Source organism: Tilletiaria anomala, assembly GCF_000711695.1.
Source record: "Tilletiaria anomala UBC 951 chromosome Unknown K437scaffold_44, whole genome shotgun sequence".
NCBI classification, from domain to species: domain Eukaryota; kingdom Fungi; phylum Basidiomycota; class Exobasidiomycetes; order Georgefischeriales; family Tilletiariaceae; genus Tilletiaria; species Tilletiaria anomala.
The window spans coordinates 24,781-40,180 of record NW_013546978.1 but is presented as its reverse complement, the minus strand read 5'-3'; the positions used below and the strand labels follow the sequence as shown (position 1 = coordinate 40,180).

The 15,400-nt window shown below is 56.3% G+C and overlaps 6 protein-coding genes across 6 annotated transcripts; 4 read left to right on the top strand and 2 right to left on the bottom strand.

Moving 5' to 3' along the window:
- Window positions 1–159: 159 nt before the first annotated feature.
- K437DRAFT_285725 (kinase-like protein) lies at window positions 160–2,694 on the top strand (the record flags this gene model as incomplete). The annotated part of the gene is made up of 7 exons (XM_013387636.1): window positions 160–669; window positions 756–827; window positions 929–998; window positions 1,143–1,291; window positions 1,379–1,613; window positions 1,706–2,235; window positions 2,323–2,694. The coding sequence occupies exons 1-7, from the start codon at window positions 589–591 to the stop codon at window positions 2,692–2,694; spliced, it is 1,509 nt and encodes a 502-aa protein (XP_013243090.1). The 5' UTR covers window positions 160–588.
- Window positions 2,695–2,773: 79 nt separating this feature from the next.
- K437DRAFT_124013 (uncharacterized protein) lies at window positions 2,774–3,260 on the top strand. Its single transcript, XM_013387635.1, has one exon. It carries the CDS (start codon window positions 2,853–2,855, stop codon window positions 3,174–3,176), a length of 324 nt encoding a protein of 107 aa, XP_013243089.1. The 5' UTR covers window positions 2,774–2,852; the 3' UTR covers window positions 3,177–3,260.
- A 2,267-nt stretch (window positions 3,261–5,527) lies between these two features.
- K437DRAFT_123966 (uncharacterized protein) lies at window positions 5,528–5,917 on the bottom strand. The gene has a single exon (XM_013387634.1). The coding sequence runs from the start codon at window positions 5,822–5,824 to the stop codon at window positions 5,591–5,593; it is 234 nt and encodes a 77-aa protein (XP_013243088.1). The 5' UTR covers window positions 5,825–5,917; the 3' UTR covers window positions 5,528–5,590.
- On the top strand, window positions 5,702–9,811 carry K437DRAFT_256675 (uncharacterized protein). The gene is made up of 2 exons (XM_013387633.1): window positions 5,702–7,202; window positions 7,286–9,811. Exons 1-2 carry the CDS (start codon window positions 6,010–6,012, stop codon window positions 9,756–9,758), a joined length of 3,666 nt encoding a protein of 1,221 aa, XP_013243087.1. The 5' UTR covers window positions 5,702–6,009; the 3' UTR covers window positions 9,759–9,811.
- Window positions 9,812–10,128: 317 nt separating this feature from the next.
- Window positions 10,129–13,060, top strand: K437DRAFT_274292 (uncharacterized protein). Its single transcript, XM_013387632.1, has 3 exons — window positions 10,129–10,733; window positions 10,823–11,237; window positions 11,313–13,060. The coding sequence occupies exons 1-3, from the start codon at window positions 10,471–10,473 to the stop codon at window positions 12,978–12,980; spliced, it is 2,346 nt and encodes a 781-aa protein (XP_013243086.1). The 5' UTR covers window positions 10,129–10,470; the 3' UTR covers window positions 12,981–13,060.
- On the bottom strand, window positions 13,049–14,698 carry K437DRAFT_256672 (SYF2-domain-containing protein). The gene is made up of 4 exons (XM_013387631.1): window positions 14,053–14,698; window positions 13,721–13,973; window positions 13,359–13,635; window positions 13,049–13,285 (listed from the first exon to the last, which is right to left on the bottom strand). The coding sequence occupies exons 1-4, from the start codon at window positions 14,302–14,304 to the stop codon at window positions 13,120–13,122; spliced, it is 948 nt and encodes a 315-aa protein (XP_013243085.1). The 5' UTR covers window positions 14,305–14,698; the 3' UTR covers window positions 13,049–13,119.
- Between the last annotated feature and the right edge of the window lie 702 nt (window positions 14,699–15,400).

Below are 15,400 nucleotides of genomic sequence, written 5' to 3'. Positions count from 1 at the left end.
CACACCAGCGTCTTGCAAACCGCATAAGGACACCATATGAAGCAGGCTCTGGACGGCAATCCTTAGCTCACCTTGCGCTCACTTGTGTGCGCTTGCTGTGCCAAATCGGTCGACTTGTCGACCGCACCCGACGCCGTCCGTAGACTATCGCGGTGAGACTGCATCGGACGCTCATCAACTCAACGCGCGCGCTCTCCATCCCACACGACGGACCCGGGCTGCTGCTTTACCCTTCTGCGACCAGCTCCGCGCTTCGAGCAGTCCAGCAACGATTCCGCTGCTCACGTTGATCAGCTTCTGCACTAGAGCATCTTCAACCTCTTCAGCACACCCGTCCGCAAACGCGGCTTCTAGCGTGTACTTCTGGTTTCTTCGAGCGAGCGACATTGCACCTGCTCAAACGGCCTAGCCCCAGCCCTGGGAGATACACGCATACATAGCTTGCGCGACTGCCATTCGAGCGTCTCGCATCGCTACCTCCCTCTCATACCCTCTTAGGATTGGGTAGTAAGGAGAAGGAGACGAAGTAAAGGGGACAGCCCAGCAAACGGGTCTCAGGAGGTCAGAAGTCATTCCGTAAAGACCATCATGTCTTCTTCACACACTGCCCACGGCAGTTCAAGCTCTTCCAATGTCGTCGGTGTGCACTACCGAGTAGGCAAGAAGATCGTGAGTGCAGGTTACCCTTCTATTCATGCGCCATGTTTGCACATCTCGACCGAGGCTGATGAGCTAGTCGCATCTCTCGTTGTCAGGGCGAGGGATCGTTCGGCGTCATCTTCGAGGGCACTAACTTGCTCAATAGCCAGACTGTTGCTATCAAATTCGTGGGTATCCATCATCGTATCGCACACCCGCCTTCCGATGAAATCATCGAATGTCTGACTTGGGAACTTGGCACATGCGCTTTTAACTTCACCTGACGTAGGAACCTCGAAAAAGCGATGCACCACAACTGAGGGATGAATACAGGACATACAAGATACTTGCTGGCTGCCGTGAGTCCGAAAGCGGCAGTCTTTGACCTCTTGCATCGAGCAACGCTTCCTCAACGTTTGCGCACGAAGCTTCGCTGCTGATGTCTCTCTGCTTTTGCTTTGGCCCCCTCTGTGCGTACCTGATCCCTATGGTGCCTTCTGCAGATGGCGTTCCGCAGGTGTACTACTTTGGCCAGGAGGGCCTGCACAACATTCTGGTCATCGACCTCCTCGGACCGTCGCTGGAAGATCTGTTTGACATGTGCGGGAGAAAGTTTAGCATCAAGACTGTCGTCATGACTGCCAAGCAAATGGTGCGTCCAGGGTCTTCTCCCTTGGCCTGCTCTCCGTTGAGAGAGAGGCAAAATGCTGAGTCTTTTTTTTTTCTTTTGCACCACCAGATCACCCGCGTGCAAACGATCCACGAAAAGAACCTCATCTACCGCGATATCAAGCCAGACAACTTCCTTATTGGCCGGCCAATGACCAAGGGCGCGAACACGGTCCATGTCGTTGACTTCGGCATGGCAAAGCAGTACAGAGATCCAAAGACGAAGCAGCATATCCCGTACAGGGAGAGGAAGAGTCTCAGCGGCACGGCGAGGTACATGAGTATCAATACTCACTTAGGCAGGGGTGAGTGTATGCTGGGTGTGAATCTGTACGTGCCGAGTTGACATAAGCTCACCCTGCCCGATCATCTCCTTTGCTCGCCCCTACGTTCGCAGAGCAATCGCGGCGAGACGACTTGGAAGCGCTGGGCCATGTCTTCATGTATTTCCTTCGCGGCGGGCTTCCGTGGCAGGGGCTGAAGGCTGCGACAAACAAGCAGAAATACGAAAAGATCGGGGAGAAGAAGCAGAGCACGCCGATCAAGGAGCTATGCGAAGGATTCCCAGAAGAGTTTGGCATTTACCTCAACTATGTCCGCAAGCTTGGGTTCGAGGAGACACCTGACTACGACTTCCTGCGCGAGCTCTTCACCAAGGTTCTCAAATCCTCCGGCGAGCTCGACGACGGCGTGTATGACTGGATGATGCTCAACGGCGGCAAAGGCTGGGAGGCCGGAACGCACAAGGACCGCAGAGACGACCGCGAGCAGCGCCGACATGATCCACGCGCTTCCCAGCTCGTCCACCACGGCGCTGGTGCGGCAGCTGGCGCAGGTGGCACCGCAGACCAGCGACAGCAGCTTCATCCGACACAGGTGCAGGCCGGCGTCAGCGTGCAGCCCTCATCATCACAGCGCAAGTCCGCTGTCCCGCCGCTTGTCAGCGGCGAGGGTGCACGCGCAGGTGGTGGTGCAGGCGGCGTAGGCGCCACATCGGCATCGGCGGCGGTACAGCAGCAGTTTCGCGCAAGCCATGGCGACCTCGCGCACGCTGCTTCCTACGGTAACGGCACTGGTGGCGGAGCAGCTGCGAGCAACATTGCCCTGCACGACACGACGATCACCGGCTTGCCCAGCCTGAGCCCCGGTGCACGCGAGCACAGTCACCACCGTGGCGCCGGCGCACTGACACCGAACGGCGTTGGCGGGATGAGCGGGATGCAGCAGAGCAGCACTGGCGGCATCGAAGGCGGCCGGCGAATCGACGGCCGCGGACCTGTCAGCGCAGTCGGTATGAATGGCGAGACTGGCGGCGTGTCGCACCCGGCGGAACGCGCTGGATTCGGCACCAAACTCCTCCGCGTGCTCACGTGCCGGTGCGGTTGACGTGCGGGATGCTGTCGTTACACGTGTATCGTCATCGACATCGTCCGGTCCAGCTGCGGTTGCATGTAGGGCTGGGATGAGGAAAGGGGTGCAGAGTAGGGGCAGGCGGAAGTAAGGAGTCACCCCACGAGACGAGCAGCTGCGAAGCAGGACGATGAATGGTGTCCTTTCCCGTCCCACCCCTCCTTCAGGTTCCAATTCGAGCGATATCCCCGGCATGTGGGCTAGCATCATTCGTCATCGCTCCCTGCAGCACGGACACTATCCACTTATTCGACTCAGCATTCCCGTCTCTTCATGCAGACAGTCGCATCCAAGGAAATAACTCCGGAAATGCCACAACACACCGCAATGCACACGAGAGATCAAGGTCAAGATCGACCTCAGACACTCGTAAACTCACACGTCCCCGCACCATACATCGAATCCACCACCATTATCATTCACCAGCCAGCAAACAAGCTGCCTTAGGTTCGTGCTAAAATCGCAATCACGTCACGGGCATCTACCTCCACCGCTGTCTCAAGAAATCAATCATCCAGTCAACTAAACCGACCCTCAACCGCTCGACTTGAGCCCCTCCCTTATCTCGATCTTCCGTCCAACCTCGTTGGCGGTTGAACCTTTCCCCTTGTTTTCTTGTCTTGTGTTCACTCCGCTTCGAAAGTTGCGCTTGGCGCACCATCGTCATCTGAGGTGCATTGTGCGCGCACAATGAGGCGATCTACGTTGCTGCACACAGTGGTCCCCTTTTGGCCATGGCCCCTTCCCTCGCTTCTTGGCGCATTGAATACCAAGTTCTTACTACAATATGATCTACATTCTTTAGTCCCACTCTCACTCTCACTTTCTCCTTCGCTGAGCCCTGACTGCTGGTGCTTAAACATCATGTGAGGCTCCCCGATCGATGGGGCATGACATTGCAGTGTTGTACCGAAGTAGACAGAGCATGCGGAAGTGTGATGCGAGCGGTGATTTAGTCATGGACAGTACAAAATACAGCGAGACTTGAAGTGCAACGGGTGAAATCCTACAGCGAAAGGAAGCAAACGAGAAAAGATCATATTAGTCTATGCTCGGCCAACCAGGCCAAGGGATCATCCTGCATCAGCTTGTCCCTCAATTCCCTCCCGTCCCTTCTATTCCCGTCACGCCCTGAGCATGCGAGTGATCGCAGCTCGAACGACGTGCGATGCCATACCGTGATATCGAAGTGGGACAGCTCAGAGTTGAATGTTTGTTTGGCTATATTCGATTGGTCGATCAGCAAAGGTGCAACCGGAGTTGCATTGCAGTTTGGGGCGACACGTTTGTCTCATCAATGCCAATGTCCCTCCTCTCGTCTTTCCGGACGTTCCCATGGGATATCCTATCATCGCAATGCAGTCGAGACGATCTACTCACAGATGAAGCTAGCGAGCCTTGCAAAAGCTGGGAAAGCCTCGTCAAGAGAGTGATCAGTATTATGACATTGAAAAGAAGCGAATTTATGAAGAGGATGTACGCATGAACCTCCATCAGTCGCCAAGAACACACCGAAGTGACCCCAGACGAAGACCCAAGCTACCGCAGCACAATGAAGTACTTCCCGAGGCCCAGTCGTATCATGGGCCGGCGCTCGAGAGCGCAGCAGCCTCCGACCAGAAAAAAGGAGACTCGGTCTCGCCCAAAGGGCAGCGGCAGCGAGGGCCAAAGCTGATTACGGAGAGGCATGCTTTGACCTGCTAGCAGGAATAGGAGTCAATCTTGAAGACGGGAACGCGAAACTGGAACGGAGGAAAATTACTGGTCCACGTGGGGACCTCCAGAGTCGAACTTTTGTGTCTGTAGCAGGGCGGCCACCAAGGTGAGGTGCAAGGAAGATCAGTATGGATTCATTTCACATGAACTCGGCATAGCAAACGTCATGTTGGCAAGTGCGACTATTGCGGTAGCTAGCTCACCTTCGTAAAAATTTGTTCGAGGAAAGGAAGGAAAGGAAAAAAGCGAAAGAAGCTTTGTCATATATATGCCGACGGAGACAAGAGACAGGCAGAAGGCTGCAGCATAGTGGAGGCTGCACTGAGATTATCGCGGGACTCGGAAGTGAGGACTGCTGATTGTAGAAATTGAAGTGGCTTAAGAACCAGAATCACGTGACCCACCAGAGACATTTACGCGACGCGTCTGTTTTATCAGGCGCGGGGGGTATGGCACGGAGTTGGTTAGAGCAACAGTGTCATTTTCCATGTCTGGGGATTCGTCCAACTCTTCGCCGCTTTCGTCCAAACCGGGCCTTAGGCATTTCTGCACGGCTGCAGCAGACCTCTCGCAATGCGAAGGCAGGAGCTGTACACAAAGGAGGAAGACATGGAACATATCGGACCTTTGGCCTGTACGAAAGACAGCTTAGCACACGTCTGTAAGAATAGGATGAATGATGAGTCGATGGATATGATCATGCCCGACGTTATGTAGGTGGTGCCGCGTGCGAAGCTGGATTGAGCCAATTAGGCTTACGACCATGACCAGCTGCATACGTACATTTGCTTCCCCCATTTTTCTGTCACCAAACGGGCAATGTAGAATCGTGAAGTTGAAAAACGTAGAAAGCAGGGGGCGGTGCACAAAAGAGGGAAACAGCCACATCGAATATCTGCTGTGACGTATTTGTTCAGAATGGGTGATCAAAGCTCGAATCTCGAGCCCCTCCCTGTCGCAGTTTACACCTTGCCCGTTCCAACGCTCCCCTCGCAGATCCGATGTCTCGCGATGATCACATCCCGGTGAACCCTTACTTTGGACTGCAGGGACGCAATTGTGCAAGCCAACACATCGGCAACTCGTCCTTTGTGATTGAATCTGTCCGTGCTACCAGTCACCACGAACGAGAGAGCAGTCAAAGAGATGCATCATATCATTTTACAGCGCACGATTGTACATGGAGACTGGGAGTGTAAATCGGAGAACAAAAGACCTTTATAAAATGCCATTTGTGCGCGTCCGCTTCCCGAAGAAAAGAGGATAGAGACAATCCAACAAACGAGGAGCGGGCGTTACGGCGAGAGATTGAGCTGCACAACAGGGCAAACCCAAAGATCAAAAGTGCATACCACACAAAGGCATTATCTATATACCGTAGCCTCTTCATCACTCCATACTCGCTCCTCCAACTGGAAACCTTTCGCAAGTACGCTTATTAGCGCTGTAGACTCCAGCATCCCTCACGCCTTCATCAGCTCTGATCGACGCGATTCAGAGTAGCTCCGGCCTGCTTGGAGGAGGTACGGCACCGATACGATCTGTTCGGAGCTGGCTCCTAGCTCGCTTCTCGCCATGGCTACTCTCCTTTCATCGCCGATGGGCCCCTCCCTGAGTCTCTCCCATGGGGTCTTTGACAACCCGCCTTCGTCGCCGACACGAGTAGGTGATGACCTGCCGCCCGACTTCGACGAGAGCTTCGGCTCAAGCATGAGCATCAGTGCCAGCTACGACCGCGAGGCGGCCAACAGGATCAAAGCCTCGCTTCACAACACAACCCTCTCTGCAGCACCCAGGCTGGTACACGGGGCTATGCTCCCAGGGCAACACGGAGGTCGCGGAGGGAGCGCTGCATCTCCCAGGGGTGGGATGAGCTTAAGCGCCGCGCTCGGCACATCGCTGCACCGCAAAGCCAAGGCCGAAGTCTTCGCGCTGGCCGAATCAGGCTCTGGGACACCCACATCGCTCCTAGCTAAGCTGCAGTCGCCAGGTCCCATGGAAATATCCTCGCCCCCGGTCGTGCCGCTACCGGCATGTGCACTGTCCAATGAGGCTGACAGGTCCAGCGGTGGTCATGACGACACGCCGACAACAAGCCATGCAAGTGCTTCACCACCACCACTACCACGTCCCCGGCATAGGAGCCAAGAAGACGAGCTGATGTCGAAATCCGATCGGGCTATGATTGCGCCTCGTACGCTCCGTCGGATGGCCTCTGAACAGCAAGCCTCTACTTTGCTCACAATGTCCAAGCTGAGCGGCGGCAATGCGCTCGGACGCCTGTTCAGCGCCGAGCTCTCATTGAAAGACAAAGAGGAGCCTGTCTCCCGGAGCGAAGCAGTATCGGCAGCAGCAGCAGCAGCAAGTACAAGTATGCCTCCACCGCCAGTGCCATCTAATGCGTTCTCGATACCACCCATCCCAGCCCAGCCCGGGCCTCGCCGACTATTTACCCGGGCAGCCACAGTGGGCCCAGCACTCGGCGGCGCTCTGAAGCATCCGAGGAATTTCCACAAGTCCCCCAATCTTGCCGGCGCTGGTAGCCCGCTTTCCAGCCCGGAGCAACAGCCTCCGAGCAAGCGTCGCCCGTCGACGTTGCCCCTAGGTGCAGGTCGCTCGCAGGCTCTATCTCAGTCTCAGCTGCGAGCACAGGCGCAAACTGGCCCTGGTACTGCTTCAGGGGCGAGAGCTGGCCTATTGAAACGACCCAGCATCCATAGCGCCTTTGGCGACGCCAGTGGCTCAGTTGTTGCAGCCGCATCATTGAGGTAAGTAGTCAAGACTAGAACGTGCGAGAGTGGATCAAGCGAAATGGTGCTGATGGCCTCTTTCTTGCTCTCGTGATGATCAGGCCTCGTCCTGGGTTCAAGAAAAACGCTACAGTACCGGCATCCATCCCGACAAGCAGGATCAAGGGCGAGGGGCAAGGCTCATTTGCTAGTGCTCCTCTTGCGCAAGTCATCAATGACACGCGGCCACGAACATCGGCTGCCAAGGGCAGCAACTTCATCAAGAGCCGGTCGGCAAATCAACGTCATTTCAACAATTTTGCCTCCGTTCAACCAATGAACCTGGACTCCTGCATTGCCGATTCACTAGGAAAGACCGCGGAAAAAGACATCTTTGACGCGTCAACTGATTCCACGGCTGACCGCTCCATCGGCTGGACTGCGCCACCAACCGCTGCAGATTCTGTGCTTGAAACGGCAGGATTGGGTGACTTTTTCTACGACCCGCAATCACCAGATCAGTTGCCGCCTTCGCATGAGATTGCCCAACTCAACGCTTCAGCCTCTCAGCAGCGCCGCTTGAGGGTGCACAGCGAGAGCGATGCGGAGGTCAGCTTTGAGAGCGGACAAAGTGCGAGTCCGTCCACGGCCCGAGCTCCGACGTTCGGCTTTGCAAGCGGAACACAGCCTCAGGATGCCATCTTTGGAGCTGACATGTTTGCCGCGCAGACGGCGCAGGAAAACGTCTGGAAGCTTCAAGCTGGACCGCGTACAATGAAGACCCACACGTCGAGGCCTTCGCTGCTGGAATGCATGCAAGGCAATAGAAGCGCACCGAAGCTATCTCCCGCGGCGTCGAGTGCGAGTAGCAGACGACCGCCACATTTGCGTCTGCTTCCGACCAATATGAACGCTTTCGCGGACTCCAGACGATGCCAGACAGCGCTCGACCCTTTAGTGACTACCAAGGGACCTTTCTATCAACAGAAACCTGACCACGAGATTCCTCAGACGGCCAAGCCGGGGCCACAGCAGAGGTTTCACCTACTTTCTCAAGGCACAGATATGCAAGTCTCGGATGATTCAGCAGGGCCAAGGGAGGACACAGGAATGAGCAGCATGTTGCGGCGACGAAGCAGCTTTGAGTTCGTGTCACCGTCAAACAGTATGACTGGTATCGGAGGCTACCCGGACGATTTCAATGCGAATGGCTCGCCAATGCCTGCAGCAGAGGCCAAGCAGCGCTTCCGACCAAGCATGCTGAGGACGCCCAGCAAGGACGACAGTTCTCCCCTCGGCTACGGCCAGGGAGTCCGACGGACGAATTCCCGACGAGAGGAGAAAGTACTGCAATGCTCATCTGCTGCCGCTCTTCCGACTCACGGGGGCGAATTCATGCCTGGCTTTGGGGCGTCGGAGAAAGAGGGCAAGGTCCTGCCTTGTTTCACGGTCAAGGAAGATGGTCTGGTGCGCATCAAGTCGGACACGTTGGTGGACTTGATGGCGGGCAGGTACGATGATCAGATCAAAGGCTACACGATCGTCGATTGCCGTTTTGGGTACGAGCACCAGGGAGGGAAGATCGAGGGTGCCATCAACCTCGGCAGTGTCGATGCCGTCAAGCATCACTTCCTGACGCCTGGTGCCGGCATGCATGCATACGACAACGTACCGCTGCGCTCGCAGAGCGGCAGACCGGACGCATCGGGCAACGTGCGCAAGCACCTGCTTGTTTTCCATTGCGAGTTCAGCTGCAAACGCGCACCGTCGATGGCTCTGGCCCTACGTCAGGCCGACCGCGGTGTGGCGCATGATTACCCAAATTGCCACTTCCCCGAGCTGTACGTGCTGCAAGGCGGTTACTGCGCCTTCTTCCAGGCGTTCCCGCATGTTTGCAATCCTTCGGCCTACGTGCGCATGGACGACCCAGCGCACCAGGAGCGCAGGTCGATCGAACTCAATGGTTTCCGCAAGCAGTTTACCAGGCATCGCAGCTTCACCTATGGCGAAGCGAACGCGGGTGCGGGTGACGGGGCTAGCGGATCGCCCCTGGCGATGTTGAATGGTGCAGCCGCAGCCGCAAGGCCAGTTCCGATGATGCCAATCATGCACGAGGTAGCTGAGAGTCCACTCGATGGACGGCATGCTGGAGAGCCCAAGTCGTTTGCAGCTGGCAGACACCTTTCGCAAGCGCGCACCAGCCTTCGACTCGGAGCACCGCTACCTGGCGGCTCGTCCCAGCGGCAGCTGCAAGCCCAGCAACACCTGACGGTCACCGCAGCAGATGCTAGCGTATTGAGCAGCAGCGATGAGTCTTCGTTCGATACCAGCGGCTTCGGCGATAGTCCATGCGCCACTGCCGGTAAACGAAGACCAATATTGGCGCCTGGTCTCGATCCTGCTGCATCCGCTGATGGTGGAGATTGCACGGCGCCGACATCTGTCAGCAGCATGGGCGCGACGATGAATATAGCAGCCGCGGCATCACTATCAACATCAACCGCTCACGCGCCGCTTCATCATCGCACCCCTGGACCGCGGCGGCCGATGGAACGAGCAGGTACGACAGGCAATATCATCCTCGGACGTTTTTGAGCATTTCCTTCTTCCCTCTTCGCATGTATAATAACGGAAACAATCGTGTCAGCTGAAGACTCTTGTCACCGCTGAGGCGCGCCAACCGGCTGTCGGGCGTCAATCTTGCTGTGTGTATCAGGGAGTGTCTTGCATGCTGCTGGCTGTTGCTCCAGCCCCTCAGGTGGGAAAGAACGAGGCAAAGAGAGTTTTGGGTGTGCACAATGAATGAGCTCCGGCGAGTGAAGCAACCCTATTTTGTTCTCAGGCTTCGACAAGCGTCCACCAGCGGGCGTCCAACATCTCTCAAGTGTGGGCGAAGAGGTTATAGTCTTTTGTGGCTCTCGACTCGTGAAGGCTCTACTGATTGTCTCTTGTTATTGTTGCGTATGAGGCGATTCCATCTTTCCAAGACAGCACAATCATCCAGCGGCTCGGCCTGCCCGTTTAACCTTCGTCGAGAAGACCTGCGGCGCAAGGGAGAGAGCAGTTTGAGCGATCCTCCCAGCCGTCATGTCGTCGTCGCCATCGCATATTTGCGCCTCTTCCTCTTCCACCGTGCACGCTAGCACCACGTTTGCCTCCACGTCTTGATTGCATCATAGCTCCGTACCCACTTCTCATACAACATCCCTCTCGTAAGGGCAACCAGAAGACTCAGTCGGGCTAGCCGGACAGCTGTGGAGCCTCCGTGCTTGCCACCTAAGGGTGACTCCGCGTTGTCACAGCAAACATGTCGCTCACGCCGCTTGGCGTTGCAGTGCCACTTGCATGCGCAGCATTTACTGCTATCGTCGGCGTCGCGGCCGCTGCTGTTGGCCAAGCTTTTGGCCCAGCAGCCGTACAGTCGGGTGCTGCTTCGCTGGCAAGAATGCCAGCAATGTCAGAGGCAACCCCGGACCCACTCTGGGACGGTGCAAAGGTCCGACGACAACTTGCAGAGGATCCTGATGATTCCAGTGGTCCCACAAACCGCGTTGACACACTACTTCCCACGTGAGTCCCGCAGCGTCTACTCAAGCTGTACCCTTGGGTGCTTACATAGTGATACCACTCTACCCACCTCTGTCCCTTTGCTGTTGCAGCTCTGCGTCTGATATCGCCGGCCAGCCATCGCCTACCTTTATCGGCGAGCCCCACGACCCCTTGCTAGCCTTGATCCCATCCTTTGCTTTCAGCATGCCGGCGCAGATTTTCATTAATGGGATGAACCTATCATTGATGATCGTCCTTGCGGTTCATCTTAGCTTCACCACACGCTACCACTTCCCGCTCAGCAAGCAGAATTTCCTGCTGCAGGCTGGAAGCACGACGCTGCTCTTGGCCAGCCTGATCTCTGAAACGGCAGTCATCCTCAAGGAGCTCAAGCGGAAGAGCCACAGGTATCCTTACATGTTTCCCTACGTTGGAGTGCAACTGCCACCGCCGGATCATTCATGGACCATTGTGCAGGACGTATTTTACCTGCTGATGCTGGCCATGACCACCTTTCTAGCACACGTGAGCGACATTGCTCTGTCTTCCTAGCCTTCCTTTAGAAGTGCTCACACCCGCTACCCCTGTCTCTCATTGCAGCTTACGCACATCCAATTCTTAACGCTCCTCTTTCCTTCTTCCTTGGAAAAGCGGCTCATCTTTTGGATGCTGGGTCCACTCGCGCTCGCGTCGGCAGGCATGCTTTTCACATCCCTCTCACCCGATTCGGACTACAAGACGACTGATCTGGGCGACGCAATCCGCAACATTTGCAATTCCACCTTGACACTGCTCTATTTTTGCGCTCTGCTCATCTGGGGTCTGCTTGTCAACCGCCGAAGAGCTTGGCGCACGGACGGCGGGACGGCCGCCTTTGGCGGCGGCGCCGTCGGTCTCGCGTTCCTCAACACAGTCATCAGCTTCGTCGAGATCGCATACGACCGCCTTTGGTGGCTGCAAGATATCGGTTGGACACTCACCGTCTGGCAGAGCTGGCTCGGCTTCTGGTGGTGGGTCGGCAGCGGCATGGGCATCGGCGAGGTCGAGGACCGCGAGCTGCGGGCGGCTAAGCGGCGTAAGCGGCGCAAGCGTCTCGAGCGCAAACGGCGCAGGGAGGACAAAGAACGCGCGGCATTTGCCTCGGTCGTTGCGGAGAGGGCTGCCACTGCGAATGGGGCGGAGAAGGTCGATACGGACAGCGGCTTCGTCGGCATTCGCAGACTGCGCGACGCCATCCCGGGTGTTGGAGAAGCAGGCGGCAACGGACTGGCGGCTACCATCAAAGGCCATCTGCGAAGGCGGCGGCCGCCCGCAGCACAGCACGAGACGGATGGAGAGTTGACCGCCGTCGAAGCGCACGATGGTGAGCACGATGAGGAGGATCAGGAGGAAAATAGAGAGGTGCAGCGTGTCGAAGATGATGCCGAGCTGGCAGGGATCTCCATTGCGCCAGGCGAAGACACACAAACGAGTGGCGGAGGCAGCGGCGAATCGGATCCGACAGCTGAGTCGTCCGCGCCACCAGGCCCGTTCGGGCGCATGCTGCAGACGCTCGCGGCGCACCAGCCGGCATTTATCCGGCAGCGCTTCCAGCGTCTGCGCATCGCGCATGTCGCTGCGGCGCGCCGAGCCGCGACGCAACAGACTGCGCTTCGCGATCAGGTGCTGCACCGGAGCAACCAGGCGCGCCAGAGTGCCGCCAATCCGGGACTGCGCACGATGATGATGATCGAAGGACATAGCTCCGAGCACGTCGAGTACCTCGCTTCTTCGCGTCCGACTTCGACTACCGGAGGAAATGCTGCAGGCGGGGGGCGGCCGGTCTCGTTTCCCGGCCGTACTCGGTTCGCCGACTCTTCATCGCAACCGTACCTACGCCTCACATTGCCCATGGCACTCCGCGAGACGGACCAGACTGGAGGTTCGTCCTCCAGACTTAACATCGGCATACCATTGGGGTCTGCGCCTGCCGCACGACAGAAGCACACGCAAAGACAGCATCAGCGGCAGCAGCAGCGACAGCAGACTTCCGATGACGACGATGTCAATCGCGATACAGCAGATGACACCGCGGATGATTGGGTCGATCAGGAACCTGACGAAGCTCCTGCTGCACTACAGGACGATGCAGTATCGGATGCAGTATCGGATGCAGCATCGGATGGTCAGGAGGATGCACAAGGCAGCTCACAGAATGCTTCAGATTCATGGATGTGGCGAGGAGGGCTGAAGCGCGCCCGCTTACGGGACCGGACTACGTATGGGTGATGAATGAACACTACGGTGCTACATGTCTGTTGTGCACGCTTCTCTGTATTGTAGAATGTAGCAGTTTTGTACGCTTAGGCAAAGTCGTGTACAAATACAAGGGCGAAGTGGCCGCTGCACGGCATTGCCGCCGAGCATTTCATAGCGCGGTGCCTCGCTCGAAGTTCTCTCGGATCTCTGTTGTGTACTTATCGTAGAAGCGCTTGACCTTCTCGTTAAAGCGCTTGTTGTAATCATTGATGTACGTGACCTCGCCATCAGGGTCTTCTTCTCGAGAACGGCCCCTCTTCTGTCTTTGTGCTTTCCTGTAAGGAGTGGATTTAAAGACGTGGGACACTGTCAGCAAAAGTTTTCGTCCGAGCCGCCAGCGTGACTCACTCCAAATTGAGATGTGTGACAAGCCGATCGACATCGGCGTCGCTTGGCTTATGGTCGCCGTAGGAGAGGTGCGCATACGCGGAATCCAAGTCTGATCGTGAAATGAGCTGATCCCCCGCCTCCTCTTGTCTGCGGATGAGGGATGAAGAGGCTGAGGATGGCCCCGCATCTGCTGCGCCGACGAGAGGCTCGTCGCGAGTTGCTTGATAGGCTTTGACATTCGGCTTGAGTTCTCGGATCTTGCGATTGTAGCTTCGCTCGGCGGCAGTCTCAAAGTCTGGGATGCGTCTATGCTCAGCTGACTTCACCCGCAGGTCCAATGCAGCATTGGATGGGGCAATCAATCCAATGCCACAACTCACCAACGGCTCCTTTGTCGCGCATCTCCTCCTTCTGCTCCAGCTTGTTTTCCCACCTCTCACTGTCCTCTATGCTGTACTGCCAGTTGCGATTTCGATCGATGTCCTCGCCCCGTTCCATCTCATCTCGCTCATCCAGCATCCGCTCGGCCTTGGCGAGCTTGCGAGAGTTGGTGGTGTCCTTTTTGAAGACTGGCTCTTTGGCTTTCTTTTGCTCTGTAACTAAGTCTTTTCGGTTTGCCCGACTCGTAGCGGCCTGCAAGGCGCGGAAAATTATGTCAGGCTCTACACTGGGACACTACAGCAGAATGAGAGCGGACGAGGCGACAACTTACCATCTTTCCTTGTAATTGCTTCATTTTCGCCATCCGCTCTGCCATTGTCAATTTAGGAGTTGCAGCAACATTTGCAGCATCCGAGCTGCCATCCTCTTGATCGGTCGGTGTAGCGCTCAACGAAGCAAACGCTTCTTCACCCTGCGCAGTGTCAATGACTTTGCCTTTTTTTACGTCCTCTTCACGTGCCTTGCCTTTTCCTTTGCCTCTACTTTCGCCGTTCACGCTGGCAACGGGCTCTGCGGAGGCCATCGGGTCCGCAGTCGACCTTTTCGTTTGCTTCCTGGGAGGCATCGCGCGTTGGATGGCTGGCGTAACGAATTCAAAGCGCGCGGTGATAAATCAGTCGTCCAACGGGGTGTAGTTTTTGTTGTGTTCGACGAAATGCGATCAGAAGCCCAAGTATGGAGGCGTGGGCCTTGGCTGGAGAGCCTCCAAGGACACGTGTACACCAGTATCCAAGTCTCCAACGACTCAATGGAGGCAGCTCGAGATTATGTGCTGTGCCGAGCAGTCCAACAGAGAGAAGACGATGGTCGATGTTCAGCTAATATTGTTGCGAGCGTCGGCGGTCTGAGCACACCAATCCCCAAAGGTGCAGAGACACTGTACGAAGGCAGGGATAATGGATAGCTTCATAAACGTCTGAGCAGCATACTGATCCATCTACCACAGTCCACCATGAGTGATAAGAGGGGAGAGAGAGACGCTGAAGGCAGGTCACGTGCACGTTTCTGTCCTTCGGCAGACCACTGTTTGAAACGGGATTTTTTTGTCAGTCTGGGCGGGTCACGGAGCTCTGTGTGCAGTCTGACAGAATTGAATCGGGTCAATCCGGCGTAGATGGATCTGATCACACTCTTGGGAGGCTGGTGTCCGCACCGGTCCGACATCGCTGATCTTGCTACACAGTTTACCAGTGCTCACCGATGAGCTCAACCCCAGCAATCTGCTTTGCCAGCATTCTCAGCGCAGAACAGGCCCAGGCAGCTAGCTCAACGTGCTAATAATCATCTGCTGGTTGCCCTCTTCTCAGACTGCTGGATTGTCAAGGATTCTCACATCCTTGCGGCAGAAGACTGCCTGCAACCTCTCCACAGGCTTGGCTACTCAAACCCATATGCAGCTTTCATGCGCGACAAATACGTCGCCGGCCTGCTTGGATCTTATAGATCGCTCCGCTGATGAAAGCGTTCGGCCTTGTGTTTCTTGGGACTGGCAAGGTCTACGGCCATGAAATCTAGCCGATGGCTGACCTTGGCGAGGACCTAGAAAATGACTCGAAATATTGCCCCTTGTATGTGCATCGCGGGTTGAGTGTCATGTATGTTGCCCCCGCTCGTGCCCA